Source organism: Tubulanus polymorphus, chromosome 11 (genome assembly GCF_964204645.1).
Source record: "Tubulanus polymorphus chromosome 11, tnTubPoly1.2, whole genome shotgun sequence".
Classification (NCBI taxonomy): Eukaryota; Metazoa; Nemertea; class Palaeonemertea; order Tubulaniformes; family Tubulanidae; genus Tubulanus; species Tubulanus polymorphus.
In genome coordinates this window covers 13,769,631-13,786,999 of record NC_134035.1, presented here as the reverse complement: position 1 = coordinate 13,786,999, position 17,369 = coordinate 13,769,631, and the positions used below count along the sequence as shown (strand labels likewise).

Here is a 17,369-nt window from a genome sequence, read left to right as displayed (position 1 = left end):
ATCAATGGGTTTTCGACCAGGACACCCCTGTACATCCTCTGTCCAGCATCAGGACAAATTTTACCACTACTGGGTTCCAACCCGGGACACCCTGTACATTCTCTATTCAGCATCGGGCCCACTCTGAACCAGTATCAGTTATTACTGGGTTCGAACCCGGGACACCCCTGTACATCCTCTACTCAGCATCGGGACCACTCTGAATCAGCATCAGTAATTACTGGGTTCGAGCCCGATAATTCCACTTCATAATGATACTATGATCGCCATCTATTGCATTTTGGTAGAACCGACTAGATAGCTCTTACTAGTCTCACTGACTCTTTTTTAGTGGGTTGAAATCACACTCGCCATCTGGTGGATTTCTATGCTACTTCAGTCTGATGATGGTTTTATCCACCAGATGGCGAGTGTGATTTTAATGGACTAAGGAAGAGTCGGTGAGACAAATAAGAGCTCTCTAGTCAGTTCAGCCAAATTCCAATAGATGGCGATAACGTTAGAAATCTTGATATCCTCTCCTCGTAGGTCACTCTGTACATCCTCTATTCAGCATCAGTACCACTCTGAATCAGTGTTAGTAATTAACTGGGTTCGAACCCGGGACACACCCCTGTACATCATCAGGACCACTCTATCCTGTACAGCATCAGGACCACTCTGAATCAGTATCCGTAGACAGTAGATGAAATCCAAGAAAGATCATGTTTAGAACACCGTCCACATTTTAATTATATCAATACAAAGATTTTCTATTTTTGTCAATTTGATTAAGATTATGTTTTTATTAGAAAGAAGAGACGAACAGAAGATTTCAGTTTTACTGATTTCATTTTGGCAGCAGCGATCATCAGGATGGAGAGGATTAAATTAAAGCTGATTAAGATAAGCCTGATAACCGGCTTGTTTATACTGTTGAGCTGCTAATCCCGGGTTCTCCGCCTGCGTGATTCCTCGTCCGACGATTATGACATCACATCCTTTTTGACCAATCACGACGCTCGGTGTTTGATACTGCTGACCGAGACTGTCTTTACCTTCCTCGAGTTTTACTCCTGAAATAAGTAACGAGACGCCAGTTTTTATCGAGTCCACGCAGAACGGGGATTGAGGGTAAATTTGAATTTTAATTCCTACCAGGAACGCAGTGTAGAATCGACGGGTCGGATGTCAACTTCTCGCGGCAAATTAAACCAATTACAAAATCTTTATGTTCCAGCGCCATGGCAACAGTCGCTGAAATAATAAACAGAATATAACACTGTTTGTGTCGGTTGGCGCAGGCTGGGGTGAGTTGGCGCGGGCTGGAGTGAGTTGGTACAGGCTGGAGTGAGTTGGTACGGGCTGGGGTGAGTTGGTGCGGGCTGGGGTGAGTTGGTACAGGCTGGGGTGAGTTGGCGCGGGCTGGAGTGAGTTGGTACAGGCTGGAGTGAGTTGGTACGGGCTGGGGTGAGTTGGTGCGGGCTGGGGTGAGTTGGTACAGGCTGGGGTGAGCTGGTGCGAGCTGGGGTGAGTTGGCACGGGCTGGGGTGAATTGGCGCGGGCAGGGGTGAGCTGGTGCGAGCTGGGGTGAGTTGGCGCGGGCTGGGGCGAGCTGGTGCGAGCTGAGGTGAGTTGGCGCGGGCTGGGGTGAGTTGGTGCAGGCAGGGGTGAGCTGGTGCGGGCTGGGGTGAGTTGGTGCAGGCAGGGGTGGGCTGGTGCGGGCTGGGGTGAGTTGGTACGGGCTGGGGTGAGTTGGCGCGGGCTGGGGTGAGTTGGCGCGGGCTGGGGTGAGTTGGCGCGGGCTCAGGTGATGAATTATCACCTTGAGTGTAGCTATCATCTATTAGACATCCTTCACAACTCATCTGACCAATCAGCAAACAGCCTCGTTCTTTATCATGTGACTTAGCGACCTACGGATGAAATCAGCACAATCAGTAATTAAACAGATTCCCTCAGATTCATTCAAATTCACCTAGATTCATTTTGAATCACCTAGATTCATTCCGATTCACTCAGATTCGTACCTTTTTCAGAGCGTCAATAACTGGAGCTCCTGGTAGAGGATGAACTGTTACTATGTGTGAGTATGAGACTGTATTGAATGTACCAGCTCCGTACTGGATACTGACTGTATTACCTATATCTGCATACTTACTACAAATACATATAGATACATTGTATCAAACTGTCAGAGAAATAGATACATTGTATCAAACACAATGCTCTCACAAATACAGATACATTGTATCAAATTAATTAGAAATATGGACACACTGTATCAAATTAGTCAGAAATATAGATGCATTGTATCAAATTAATTAGAAATATGGACACATTGTACCAAATTAACCAGAAATATGGATACATTGTACCAAATTAGCTAGAAATATAGATGCATTGTATCAAATTAATTAGAAATATGGACATTTTGTATCAAATTAGCCAGAAATATGGACACATTGTATCAAATTAGCCAGAAATATGGACACTCTGTATCAAATTAGTCAGAAATATGGACACATTATACCAAATTAACCAGAAATATGGATACATTGTACCAAATTAGCTAGAAATATAGATGCATTGTATCAACTTAATTAGAAATATGGACACATTGTATCAAATTGTTCATAGAATTTATTGAACAATAAATCATAGTTAAGCTCACTGAATACTGAACTCTATTTTCTAGTCTCTATTTGTTCTTGCATTTCAATTTATTAGTTAGTCAGTTAGTTTCATCATGTGAGGAGCTATATTTGTGTTAGAATATATTTACAAATATTGAATATTTACCGATCATCGAAGATAAGAAAGTTATGTTTCACAGCGATCTCTTGTAACTGATTCATCTGTGTTTGATACTGTTTACAGTCGAGTTCTCGAACTGGGATAAAATCTGTATGTAACTTTAACATACAAATATGAGGTCCAACTTCATCTGCAAACTACGTGTAAATTATAGTTCATTTATTCAACGCATTCAAATACAGTGAGATATATTCCAGTTACAAGGGTCAAACGGTCACAAATTGAGAAACTCGAGTATTTTAACATATTTCTCAAACCTCACATTTTTATTCACAATGCATTACAACGAAAACTTGTTACAACGAACTTCAGGGGATGAGAAACTCTTTGCATTATAACCCATAGCTTGTTAATATCCAGGGGCGAGTTTTATAGACTGGTATTATCTTAAACCTGAGGCTAACTCTATTCATTTGCAATTGAGTTAACCCCCAGGTTAAAGTTAATACCAGTCTATAAACCTACCCCAGTATTAGATTATTAAAATTGTCCCATTAGTGATGAAATTCTAGATCTGAAAGAACTGGGGTCGGTTGCTCAATAGTAAGAGTTAACCAGTGGATAGTTGATATGGTGACAATTGAAATTTCATTGTTACTTGTTATGGTATTTAACGACCGGTTATCTTTACCCAACTTTTGAGCAACTGCAGCCCCTGATAAATTGTTTTATGTGAGGTTGTCATTAACAAGGTTCCGCTGTACCAGGTATCCAAGTGCGACGATACATGGCCTTAAAAACGGGATTGAAATATCACACAGTTTTTCACATCAATCTGACCCTTAGGGTTAAGTTTAATATTTACCTCTGTGATTAAATTTAATCCTACATTAGGATAATCGGCAGCTATGCATAAATTAGTTTTTTTCTCAGCCATTATTTGAAGAAGTCGTTTGGTCAGCGGATTCGTACACATCGTCATTCGTGTCTCGTACGACAAAATCTTCACAAGTGGAAAAAAATAAATAAAATCCGTTAAAATCGTTCGAAATTCAATAAATGAATCTACTTAAAAGACCAATAGATGGCGCGTGTGTACTCTTACTTTTTCTGGAATGGTCTCGACAATAGGTGGAGCTGCTGTAAATTGATTTTCACGGATAAACTCATGAACGCTGTCGACGATTGCTTTAGAAAGTTTACCGTTCCGCTGTAAAACCTCTAATACTTTGGACAACGGACAAATACTGTAAAAAAAAAAAACATGGACAAATTATGATGATTTTGTTGATTTATTCAGAGTTTATGCAGGGGAATCATAGTGAGGGGAGGAGTTAGGGGGTGAGGGGAGTGAGGGGAGGACTTAGGGGAAGAGGGTGAGTGAGGGGAGGGGGAGTGAGGGAGGGGTAGGGGGGACTTAGGGGAGGGGTAAGGGGAGTTAGGGGAGGGAGAGAGGGGGAGCAGGGGAATGAGGGGGTTTTACCTGTGAAGTCGGATGCCCTGATTGGCTAGTTTCTGTCGTCCGCCCTGTTCTCTATCCAACAATACGACCGCATCAGTCACCGTTAAACCGTTGTTTCTTAGCAACTGAAATTCAAACGAAAATTGGACGGTTGAAATAAATCGAACATTAAGAGATGGGGATCAATGAATCCAGATCGCAGTCCAAAACTTACGTCCGCCGTTTCCGCTACACTCGAACCGCTCGTTACAACGTCCTCAACAATTAAACATTTATCGCCGTTTTTAAATCGTCCTTCCAACATTTTCTTCGTTCCGTAATCTTTCGCTTCTTTCCGACGGATCAACATCGGAATATCGTGATCAACAGACATCACCGTCGCTATCGGTAACGCCGTGTACGGCACTCCGCAGACTACATCGTATTCACTTTGACGTGAAGCCGACCACAATTTCTCAGATACAACTTTCTGAAAAATATCGACATCGATTTAGAAAAGAAAATAATTTACCGGCGCCGCACCGCTGTGAAATCATCAAGGGTGAGGAATATAGTTTTATTGAATTTAATTGTTTGAAATAAAACTTACGAGAATTTGAGGATATGAAACGATGACTCTTAAATCGAAATAAACAGGAGATTGAATTCCGCTTTTCAGAGTAAAACTACCGAATTTCACGGCTTCGATATCGTATAAATTCACGATTAATTCCTCGATTGAGTTAGCCATACTTTCAATTCAATTCAATATAGAACGAACCCCGGTACGTGAGGTATTGCTATTTACCGCATAGAATCATCGCTGAAAATAAAACTCTTTTCAGAGAGGAAGTCTAGTTGTTTGACGGTTTAAAAAATTGAATATAATGTTTTTTGTGTTCATTAGCTTCGATAATAAAAATGTTGAATGTGATGAATAAATGTCGATTGAATTGAATTTATGTATGACGAAGGTAGGTGGTGCTGTTTGCAGAAATTTCGCATATTTTCGGACCGGCGCCGGTGAATTTCTTCAAGAATATTCCATACTACAAACACAGTGTGTGACTGAAAGAGAGTGATTTCAAACATGGAGATGGCAACGGTTAGTATCGAGTACTTCTTCAAAGTTAGAATAAAGAATTCATCTGAAACATTTGATGATAATGTTGGTTGTGTGGCCTGGCTCCAGCCTCCAGTCTCTCGACTCCACTACTCGCTGCTGCTGCTGCTGCTGCTGCTGCTGCTGCAGCCAGTCCAGGAATTTATAAAAGACCTGAACTTTGACATTATTATAAGCTAACCTGAACCGAACTGTGTGTGTCAGCTGCCTGTGTCAGTAAGACCTGTCTTCATGATGCTGGGATGTCACTGGTCAGTCGGTTGTAATACAACCGACTGACATCCCAGCATCGAGAATCCTTGCTCAGGATTCCAATCTTCAGGCCCTGTATTATTTATCAATTGATGTGCGGATTTATTTATTGAACCGCTTTTTAAGAATTTCCATTTTTCTATTTAAAAACAACAGCCGACAACGGAGAAAGTGCAAGAGATTCGCGAAGTGACCCGCATTGAACGCATCGGTATGTACAATCCATAAAATGAGTCCAGATCCGTATTTTAGTTTCTAATCGGGCAGTATTTGAATTGATATTGATTGTGTATTCCAGGCGCTCATTCTCATATTCGTGGATTGGGTTTGGATGATGCGTTGGAAGCTAGGAAGGTATCTCAGGGTATGGTCGGGCAGACCAGCGCCCGACGCGCTGCAGGAGTCATCATGGAAATGATTAAGGTACCCAACACTATAGACAGGATCCAGTTCCAATAGCGGTCTTATGACCGACCTTAGGTTGTTTGATTGGCTGAAGAATTAAGTTGGTCTTAGACTGGTCTTAAGTCAAGGCCATGACTATGCAACCTACCCCCAGTTGAAATCAGTTCATCTTCAACTGTTTTAACTCGAGAATTCTAGATCTGAATCGAGAGTTTTTATGGAGGATCCTGGATTTTGAGTTTAAATTACTTCATATTCAGTGGAACTGGATTCAGAGATGTGGAACTGAGTCTAGACCTGTCAATCAAACGATCTGATCAGTTTTATGTGATTTGATGATTTTTTCTTGAATCTGTTTTAGGATGGTAAAATCGCCGGTAGAGCTGTAATGATTGCTGGACAGCCTGGAACTGGTAAAACTGCTATCGCTATGGGTAAGCCTAAAACACGTGCTAAACCTTGAGAAGTCACAGTTTCACGAAAAACTCCTTAAATGATCTGAATTGATGAAGATATTAATCAATTTTAGAGTTGATCATTTTGTAAAATCAGTTTTGATTTTGGACTGACTGTTATAATAGCTGAAGTGTTAGTATTTTCTTCAAGGTGGCTCGGAATTTCTTATTTCATGTATCTGACTATTATTTCAGGAATGGCTCAGGCTCTAGGAACCGATACACTGTTTACTAGTATTGCTGGTAGTGATATATGTATTGTATTATTTCAGGAATGGCTCAGGCACTAGGAACCAATACACTGTTTACTAGTATTGCTGGTAGTGATATATGTATTGTATTATTTCAGGAATGGCTCAGGCTCTAGGAACCGATACACTGTTTACTAGTATTGCTGGTAGTGATATATGTATTGTATTATTTCAGGAATGGCTCAGGCTCTAGGAACCGATACACTGTTTACTAGTATTGCTGGTAGTGATATATGTATTGTATTATTTCAGGAATGGCTCAGGCTCTAGGAACCGATACACCATTTACTAGTATTGCTGGTAGTGATATATGTATTGTATTATTTCAGGAATGGCTCAGGCTCAAGGAACCGATACACTGTTTACTAGTATTGCTGGTAGTGATATATGTATTGTATTATTTCAGGAATGGCTCAGGCTCTAGGAACCGATACACCATTTACTAGTATTGCTGGTAGTGATATATGTATTGTATTATTTCAGGAATGGCTCAGGCTCTAGGAACCGATACACCATTTACTAGTATTGCTGGTAGTGATATATGTATTGTATTATTTCAGGAATGGCTCAGGCTCTAGGAACCGATACACCGTTTACTAGTATTGCTGGTAGTGATATATGTATTGTATTATTTCAGGAATGGCTCGGGCTCGAGGAACCGATACACCATTTACTAGTATTGCTGGTAGTGATATATGAATTGTATTATTTCAGGAATGGCTCAGGCTCTAGGAACCGATACACTGTTTACTAGTATTGCTGGTAGTGATATATGTATTGTATTATTTCAGGAATGGCTCGGGCTCTAGGAACCGATACACTGTTTACTAGTATTGCTGGTAGTGATATATGTATTGTATTATTTCAGGAATGGCTCGGGCTCTAGGAACCGATACACCATTTACTAGTATTGCTGGTAGTGATATATGTATTGTATTATTTCAGGAATGGCTCAGGCTCTAGGAACCGATACACTGTTTACTAGTATTGCTGGTAGTGATATATGTATTGTATTATTTCAGGAATGGCTCAGGCTCTAGGAACCGATACACCGTTTACTAGTATTGCTGGTAGTGATATATGTATTGTATTATTTCAGGAATGGCTCAGGCTCTAGGAACCGATACACCATTTACTAGTATTGCTGGTAGTGATATATGTATTGTATTATTTCAGGAATGGCTCAGGCTCTAGGAACCGATACACTGTTTACTAGTATTGCTGGTAGTGATATATGTATTGTATTATTTCAGGAATGGCTCAGGCTCTAGGAACCGATACACTGTTTACTAGTATTGCTGGTAGTGATATATGTATTGTATTATTTCAGGAATGGCTCAGGCTCTAGGAACCGATACACTGTTTACTAGTATTGCTGGTAGTGATATATGTATTGTATTATTTCAGGAATGGCTCAGGCTCTAGGAACCGATACACTGTTTACTAGTATTGCTGGTAGTGATATATGTATTGTATTATTTCAGGAATGGCTCAGGCTCTAGGAACCGATACACCATTTACTAGTATTGCTGGTAGCGAAATATTCTCATTGGAAATGTCTAAAACAGAAGCATTGACTCAATCATTCAGAAAATCAATCGGTGTCAGAATCAAGTGAGTCATTCTACATTTCCCTGTCAAAGTTTCTCATTTCTCCCCCTCCTTTCCCCCTCTCTACATTCTCTCTTCTCCCTCTCCCTCCCTTCTCCCCTCCATTCTTTCCTCTCCATTCTCTCCTCTCCATTCTCTCCCTCCCTTTAAACTGATATATTTATTTCCTGTTTTCGTAGAGAAGAGACTGAGATAATAGAAGGAGAAGTTGTAGAAATTCAAATTGATCGTCCAGCAACTGGAACGGTAAGTTACAAAGATTCAATCGCTTTCATCATTAACTCTCACAGGCGCGTTGGAAGCAATTTTTGATTGCTGCGGCCAAATACAGATTTTGGACAGGTTCTAAATATTGCAGCGGCGAATTCACTTAATTTTAAGTCATTCTAAGTCATTCAGTAAATGATTGTCGCTGCTCTTCCAATGCCACTGTCTCACTCAAATATTCACTGGAACAAATTATATTTAAACAGGGGGCGAAAATTGGTAAATTGACTCTAAAAACGACAGAAATGGAAACAATTTACGATTTAGGAACGAAAATGATCGAATCTCTGACGAAAGAAAAAGTTCAAGCCGGGTACGTTGTCATAGTTGTCATGGTTATCGTGTATGTTTACTGAATCGCTGGTGAAATCTGTTTGAATTAATATTTAATTGTTGTAAAATGTTTTGTTGTTATAGTGATATTATAACTATCGATAAAGCCACGGGAAAAATCACTAAATTAGGACGATCTTTCACAAGAGCTCGAGATTACGACGCTATGGGACCTCAGGTAAAACTACTCTCTGCCGTTCAAACTCTATTGTATCAAAAATAGATCAGTTTAAAGTTTTACTGGAAACGAATAAATGGATTTTTAGTGGACTGTTAGTTTAGAACAGTGGAACTGGGTCCAGAACTGTGGAACCGAGTCCTGAATTGTGGAACTGAGTCCAGGATTGTAGAACCTGATGCTGATATAATTGTTCGACATGTGATATTATGATTGTAGACGAGGTTTGTTCAGTGTCCTGAAGGTGAATTACAGAAACGTAAAGAAGTCGTCCACACAGTCAGTTTACACGAGATCGATGTCATTAACAGCAGAACACAAGGATTCCTGGCTTTATTCTCAGGTCAGTGTTTCACCAATCCCCGCGGAACCTCTGACCTCACCCATCGTGAACTGAATTCTATTCTCATTTATTGTTTTGTTTCTAGGCGACACGGGAGAGATAAAAAGTGAAGTTCGTGAACAAATCAACTCAAAAGTAGCCGAGTGGCGCGAAGAGGGCAAAGCAGAAATAGTACCGGGGGTAAGTAGTATCATCTCACTCCTCTCCTTCCCTTTCATTGACTGTCTCTTACTGACCCTCTCTCACTCCCCCTCTATCCCTCTCACTCCCCTCCCTCTCTCCTCTCACTCCCCTCCCTCTCATTGACCTCTCACTGACCCCCTCTCATTGACCTCTCACTGACCCCATCTCACCCCCTCCCTTTCATTGACCTCTCACTGACCCCATCTCACTCCCTCCCTTTCATTGACCTCTCACTGACCCCCTCTCATTGACCTCTCACTGACCCCATCTCACTCCCTCCCTTTCATTGACCTCTCATTGACCTCTCACTCCCCTCCCTCTCATTGACCTCTCACTCCCCTCCCTCTCACTGACCTCTCACTCCCCCCTCTCATTGACCTCTCACTCCCCTCCCTCTCACTGACCTCTCACTCCCCTCCCTCTCATTGACCTCTCACTCCCCCCCTCTCATTGACCTCTCACTCCCTCCCTCTCACTGTCCTCTCACTCCCCTCCCTCTCATTGACCTCTCACTCCCCCCTCTCATTGACCTCTCACTCCCTCCCTCTCACTGACCTCTCACTCCCCCCCCCTCATTGACCTCTCACTCCCCTCCCTCTCACTGTCCTCTCACTGCCCCCCTCTCACTGACCTCTCACTGACCTCTCATTGACCTCTCCTCACTCTAGTTCTGTATATTGTATGTTTGAAGGTGTTGTTTATTGATGAGGTTCACATGTTAGACATCGAATGTTTCTCGTTTTTAAATCGAGCGTTAGAGAGTGACATGGCTCCGATTCTCGTCATGGCAACCAACAGAGGAATCACCAGGTACACGTCGATTCTCGTATGAATCCGATTCCGCGGAGAATCGGTAATTATTTTCATTGTGATTGTTACGTATTTTAGAATCCGTGGTACGAACTATCAGAGTCCTCACGGAGTTCCGATTGATTTACTCGATCGTCTACTCATTATAACTACTTCACCTTACGACGAAAAAGACATCAAACAAATCTTAAAAATCAGGTGAGGCGAAAACAAATCCTACAAATAGTGAAAACTCATCTGTACCGAACGACGGATTGTGTGAATTAAATTGAATCGTTATCTGTTTATAAGATGTGAAGAAGAAGATGTTGAAATGTCTGACGATGCTTTAACAGTTTTAACACGAATCGGTTTAGAAACTTCACTGAGATATTCAATACAACTCATCACTACAGCTAGTTTAGTTAGCAGAAAACGAAAGGTAACTTCCACTCTCCCCTCTCCTCTCCCCTCCCCTCAACCACTACAGCTAGTTTAGTTAGCAGAAAACGAAAGGTAACTTCCCCACTCCCCTCTCATCTCTCCTCTCCCCTCCCCTCAACCACTACAGCTAGTTTAGTTGGCAGAAAACGAAAGGTAACTTCCACTCTCCCCTCTCCTCCCTTCCCTACTCCCCTCCCCACTACAGCTAGTTTAGTTAGCAGAAAACGAAAGGTAACTTCCCCACTCTCCACTCTCTCCTCTCCCCTCCCCTCAACCACTACAGCTAGTTTAGTTAGCAGAAAACGAAAGGTAACTTCCCCATTCCCCTCTCTCCCCTCCCCTCAACCACTACAGCTAGTTTAGTTAGCAGAAAACGAAAGGTAACTTCCTTACACCCCTCCTCCCCCTCCCCTCCCCACTACAGCTAGTCTGGTTAGCAGAAAACGAAAGGTAACTTCCCCACTCCCCTCTCCTCTCTCCTCTCCCCTCCCCTCAACCACTACAGCTAGTTTAGTTAGCAGAAAACGAAAGGTAACTTCCACTCTCCCCTCTCCTCTCCCCTCCCCTCAACCACTACAGCTAGTTTAGTTAGCAGAAAACGAAAGGTAACTTCCCCACTCCCCTCTCATCTCTCCTCTCCCCTCCCCTCCCCACTACAGCTAGTTTAGTTAGCAGAAAACGAAAGGTAACTTCCCCACTCTCCACTCTCATCTCTCCTCTCCCCTCCCCTCAACCACTACAGCTAGTTTAGTTAGCAGAAAACGAAAGGTAACTTCCCCATTCCCCTCTCTCCCCTCCCCTCAACCACTACAGCTAGTTTAGTTAGCAGAAAACGAAAGGTAACTTCCTTACACCCCTCCTCCCCCTCCCCTCCCCACTACAGCTAGTCTGGTTAGCAGAAAACGAAAGGTAACTTCCCCACTCCCCTCTCCTCTCTCCTCTCCCCTCCCCTCAACCACTACAGCTAGTTTAGTTAGCAGAAAACGAAAGGTAACTTCCCCACTCCCCTCTCATCTCTCCTCTCCCCTCCCCTCAACCACTACAGCTAGTTTAGTTAGTAGAAAACGAAAGGTAACTTCCCCACTCCCCTCTCATCTCTCCTCTCCCCTCCCCTCAACCACTACAGCTAGTTTAGTTAGCAGAAAACGAAAGGTAACTTCCCCACTCCCCTCTCATCTCTCCTCTCCCCTCCCCTCAACCACTACAGCTAGTTTAGTTAGCAGAAAACGAAAGGTAACTTCCCCACTCTCCACTCTCATCTCTCCTCTCCCCTCCCCTCAACCACTACAGCTAGTTTAGTTAGCAGAAAACGAAAGGTAACTTCCCCACTCTCCACTCTCATCTCTCCTCTCCCCTCCCCTCAACCACTACAGCTAGTTTAGTTAGCAGAAAACGAAAGGTAACTTCCCCATTCCCCTCTCTCCCCTCCCCTCAACCACTACAGCTAGTTTAGTTAGCAGAAAACGAAAGGTAACTTCCCCATTCCCCTCTCTCCTCCCCCTCCCCTCCCCACTACAGCTAGTCTGGTTAGCAGAAAACGAAAGGTAACTTCCACTCTCCACTCTCATCTCTCCTCTCCCCTCCCCCTCAACCACTACAGCTAGTTTAGTTAGCAGAAAACAAAAGGTAACTTCCTCAACCCCTCTCCCCTCCCACTCCTCCCTCACCCCTCTCCTCTCCCCTCCCTCCCTCCCTCTGGTATTGTATGCGTACTATCAAAAATACATAAAGAGGACTCTTTATGTATTTTTGGTACTATGCGTATTGTAACGCAATATCATGAATTGTATTGGGAAATGTATTGTATTGGTGTAATGTATTGTAGGCGGCTGAAGTTGAAGTTGAAGATATAAAGAGAGTTTATTCATTGTTCCTCGACGAATCGCGATCTTCACAATTCCTTAAAGAATATCAACAAGAATTCATGTTTAATGAACTAGGCGCCGGTAAGTGGCTCCCTCTACTGTCCAAATCGATCGATTATCTACTTAGAATAAAACTTAACTTTTAGTTCATATTTTATTTACTAGGCGGCGATACTGGTGAGGAGATGGAAACTAGTTGAGTGCTATAGATAGCGTCGAGTTTGATGCGCAGGCGCGTACAGAAATATGTTAGGTCTAAAATCGATTATGCAGCTCTCTGCAGAGAATTCTTGGAACAAGCTATAAATATTATTGTACAATGTATATAGATGGACTTTCTGAGATAGAAATATTCAACAAATGATGAAATATCTTTGAATTCGTTATTGAAAATAGAATGATATTGAGTTATTTAAAAAGGAACCTATATTTGAATCTGTGGCCAGTAAAAGCATGAATTAGATTTCAGCCCATTTTGGTTTCTTTACAACTAATCTTGCTACGACTAAAGCCAAATGGGGACAGTTCAACTAGGAGGGATAGTTAATCTAAGTAATTTGTGAATTGATGGAGAAATGCCATTTCAGCAATTGCATTCGTATACTGTCTTTGTTATACAGATTCTGATGAGAGTACCGGTATGTTCCCTTCACAGCCCTCTACTTCATACAGCTGTTAGTAGTTAAAGATCTATAACTGAGGGGAGGCACGCTCTCTCCTCCCTTCCTCCCCATCTATAACAACTCTAGACCTAGACGCTTCCATTAATGAGTATTTAAATCTAACTGTTTTCATTGTTGCGCACGCCTGTCGTCGTGTTTATTATTGATTGATTCCATTTTTTTCTAAGAACAAAAATAAATTTTTTATATCAAAATTTTGAGTGTTTTGTCTTGTTTCGTTGTTATCAGCAGAGGAGACGCAGAAACCTGCCGTGCAGGCTGAACCAGCTGTACAGACTAAACCAGCACGCTAACTAAGCGGCACTCTTTCCTGCAACCTGGGATCATCAATGAAGAACTCTATCAAAAAAAATATACTATATCAAAAAAGATTTTGCTAGTGCAAAACAGTGGCCAGTCCCTAAACTTACTCGTGGCCTAACCCCAGCCTGGCTGTAACCCTAACCCTAGTTTCACTATAACCCTAACCCTAATTTGACAAGGACCCAAGCGGGACTTGAACCTGCGACCTCCAGCATGCCAGCTGAGCGTGCTAACCACTAGACCATACACCAGTCATGACTGACTGAAATTGTAGGTTTGTCTGGTCAGTATGGGTGACCTGGTGACCAGTCAGGTGTGGTGACTATTCACTAACTAAACAATACCCGCTTTCATTCTCTGATTTTCAGAGGTCCTTTAGTCCCAAAAGGCTAATTTTTCGTAAATAAATAATCCAAAAACTTGGAAAACAATTAAATTAAGACCCGCATCACACAAATAAACTGGGGCACTCAATACAAGGAATGATTCAGTTTATTCAGGAGTTTTTTCCTTTTTGTGAAACTACACCTTAGGCCGTCTAGAATTTGCAAGATAAAAAAGAAGACATTTTGAATTAATTAATGATTAACTATTTCTATCGATCGCCGGTGATCGACTATTCGCGATAGATCACGTGACCTTGTAAACCCGATCGAACTGCATCTCATCTGCAGCTGATGTTGTTGAGAGTGTGAGATATTCCAGAATCACTACCGTGGTCCATTCATCCGTGTTCATCGATTCCACCAGTCTCACCGGGAACACAACAATCGGCTTATCATCACTATTTCACTACTGGTAAGTCGATTCTCTTATCATATATCTCAGAAACCGCTGATAATTATGTATGTAGTAGTTTTTTGATATATCGAAAACGAATTGTTTGAGATTTGATAGTTTGACCCGGCTCTACTCGATTTGCAGTTATCGGGGGAGGTATTCTATGAAGAATGGGGTCACACCTCTCCCTCTCCCTCTCCCTCTCCCTGTTGCTCACATCAATGATATGATGTTATTTTATCTATATGTATATATGATGATTGTTCATATTTGAGATATTATTGCGGCCTCTTCGAGAAACGCATTCAATCATTAGTTTAGTCGATATTTTGAAAATTATTTTCACTTTTAAAACTTTGTGAACACATTTTAAATACATTTTCGAATCATTTGTTTGATTTTGGGGATTTGTGGAATTTGCCGGGATTTATATTAAGGGGGGGGGGGGGGGTTCATCGTGAAAGTGTAGAACTAGAGGTTGGTTTAAAATATGTTTTATAGATTTTGGTGTATCATCTCCTGGTGGTGTATGAGGTATAGATGTTGGGTTTAATTTTAAACACGATTTTATGGAGATGAGAGGGAGAGAGGGGTTTATTATAAGAAGAGCTGTTCTCTTTAGGTTGTAAGGAGGGTAATTAATAGAATCTCCATCGTTTATGAGTCAGAGAGAACTGAAGTTTGTTCAGTAGTACTGATTCTATCCAGGTGTTATATCCAAGCACGAGTTTCTACAGGTAGGTCCGCGATGATCATTTCAATATAGCATTCCTATCATTCCCTTCATTAAAAATATACAGAAAAAAACTACAAATATCGAATTATTTTTTGTTCGGATTTTTTCATTTATTTCTATAACATAAAAGCGTACCTTATAATACATCATGTATACATATCGCATTGTCTATCGTGACCCAGTAAAGAAGAAGGTTTCGTAAAACCGCTCAGGAAGCCTCGAGGATTTAAAGCAAAGTTTAGATCGAATTCAGAGTCGGTGATGGCAATATGTATATCAGGCCTAATTCAGATTTATTGCTAATGGAAATTCTTTCATTATTTGTTTTGCAATTTCTTAGAATTTTTATCGTAATGGAGGCAAGATTTTTATCAAAAATGCTATCATGAAATATCTTTTAAATCTTTTATCATTTCGTTATAAATTATTTCGACTAATCAAGACAATAAAACTTTTATTTTTGTCTCAAAGCCTGAATCGTGAACGCAGTGAATTTTCCGATCTATATCCTTGAATATAATTTGTCTCAATCCTGATTCGTGAATTCGACCCGGTAGGCCTATTTATTTTCACGACAAGGAAACACGAATGAATTAATGAATGAACTGATATTGTTTTGTTTCACGTTAATGTTTACTACGAGTAGAACTTAGAAAAAATTTGTGTAAGAAAAAATCAGAAGACACAACAAACAGCGAACAGAGTATAACTGTGCGTACTGATACTGCGCGCGCACTCTGGCAGATAGATTTACCGGATAAATGCCGTTACACCTGTTATAATACACACACAACAGCTTCTTAATATCTTTACATTTCTATTATGATTTTTTTTTTATGAAAATGAAAAAAAATTAATTGCATAATTGTTATCAATTTTATTGAGCAATATGCTTAAATTCGGCTCAATATCTTTGAACTGGTGTCAAAGGAATAAATAAGATTAAATTCGCAAATATTTTAACGCCTGTAGTAAAGATAAAAAACACTTTTTTCAGGTGAAAATTTCACCACTTTTATTCAAAACGAAGTAACAACATATAGAGATATAGTGGGATGATCTGGTCAGATAAATTTACAAAGTGTTTTGTTTACTTTTTATCTAAATCTACGTGTGTATCGGAAATTTAGGTTTCGGTTCATTGTAAACAGATCTTCCATCCAACGAAGCGGGAGATTTGATTTTTGAAATGGGAAGGAAATCGAACTGCAGATAGTTGGATGATCTCTGGTAGTGATTTCAACTATTAGACGTGTGTGTATATGGGGTATACCGCCATACAGCGATATCTGCAGTACCAACTTGCTTCCCCTGTACCCGGTTAGTGGTATATATACACCATGGTATATACACTGAGCCGGTACCACGATAGACCACAGTGTTATAGCTGCTTTATTTATACATCTTCTCCTCGACCGTGTTCCACGTTCAATCCATCACAAACTCGTCCGAAATAAATCACGCTTTACCGCTCCAAAACACGTGGTATCGCGATAAATCACGCGAAAATACGATAATTTGAAAAAAATGGTCCGAAATTCCGTGAATTATTTTCTTTGAACAAAACAAAAAAACTTCAGATACACTTCGATACACTTTGTAGTACAGGTCGACGGGATTATCTATCTATATGACTGAATGGGTTAGAATTTATAGGTTGTAGGGGTAATAATAATATATAACAATTTAAGGGGAAAAGCCGTTGAACATTGTATCACAGTGAAAAGGGCGCTACAGAAATTAAATCACTGTTACTTAGATTAGATATGAAAATAATATATAGTTGAAAATTCTTAAAAATGATTTGTCTAGTACAGAAACGTAATATACTCTTCTAACCACAACGCTCCGGTAAGGAGAAACTCGTAGGAACTTTTTACCTGAATGTTTTTGTAACTGGTGAACGCCACATGTAGATTTATCGTGAACAGATTTACACGGATACCTGAACCACAGAGTTTATAGTCTCAGAGGTTTGCATGCGCACCCCTCCCCTCAAGTGCTCAAATAATATGGAGCATAATTTTTCCTCAAATTCAGGGAACTTTTTGCGAATTATTCCATATTCAAAATGATTTTTCAAAGAATCTGTCGCATGATTTAATAGAATATTTTGAGGGTCCGAAAATATATAGATTTTGGGGATCTTACGGCAAGGGCGGTGTTTGAACTCGGGGGATGGACTGGTTCC

General features: G+C 40.9%; 2 protein-coding genes across 2 annotated transcripts; one reads left to right on the top strand and one right to left on the bottom strand.

Annotated features, from left to right (window-relative positions):
• Positions 1-766: 766 nt before the first annotated feature.
• Positions 767-4,948, bottom strand: LOC141912712 (uncharacterized). The gene is made up of 10 exons (XM_074804060.1): positions 4,788-4,948; positions 4,413-4,667; positions 4,220-4,323; positions 3,842-3,983; positions 3,602-3,739; positions 2,782-2,933; positions 2,010-2,139; positions 1,805-1,895; positions 1,138-1,236; positions 767-1,055 (listed from the first exon to the last, which is right to left on the bottom strand). The coding sequence occupies exons 1-10, from the start codon at positions 4,926-4,928 to the stop codon at positions 871-873; spliced, it is 1,437 nt and encodes a 478-aa protein (XP_074660161.1). The 5' UTR covers positions 4,929-4,948; the 3' UTR covers positions 767-870.
• Positions 4,949-5,157: 209 nt separating this feature from the next.
• LOC141912494 (ruvB-like 2) lies at positions 5,158-13,524 on the top strand. The gene is made up of 15 exons (XM_074803726.1): positions 5,158-5,282; positions 5,709-5,763; positions 5,851-5,975; positions 6,319-6,391; positions 8,148-8,277; positions 8,454-8,520; positions 8,748-8,854; positions 8,959-9,052; positions 9,272-9,395; positions 9,481-9,575; positions 10,270-10,388; positions 10,467-10,586; positions 10,680-10,809; positions 12,637-12,757; positions 12,842-13,524. The coding sequence occupies exons 1-15, from the start codon at positions 5,268-5,270 to the stop codon at positions 12,874-12,876; spliced, it is 1,410 nt and encodes a 469-aa protein (XP_074659827.1). The 5' UTR covers positions 5,158-5,267; the 3' UTR covers positions 12,877-13,524.
• The last annotated feature ends 3,845 nt before the right edge of the window (positions 13,525-17,369 follow it).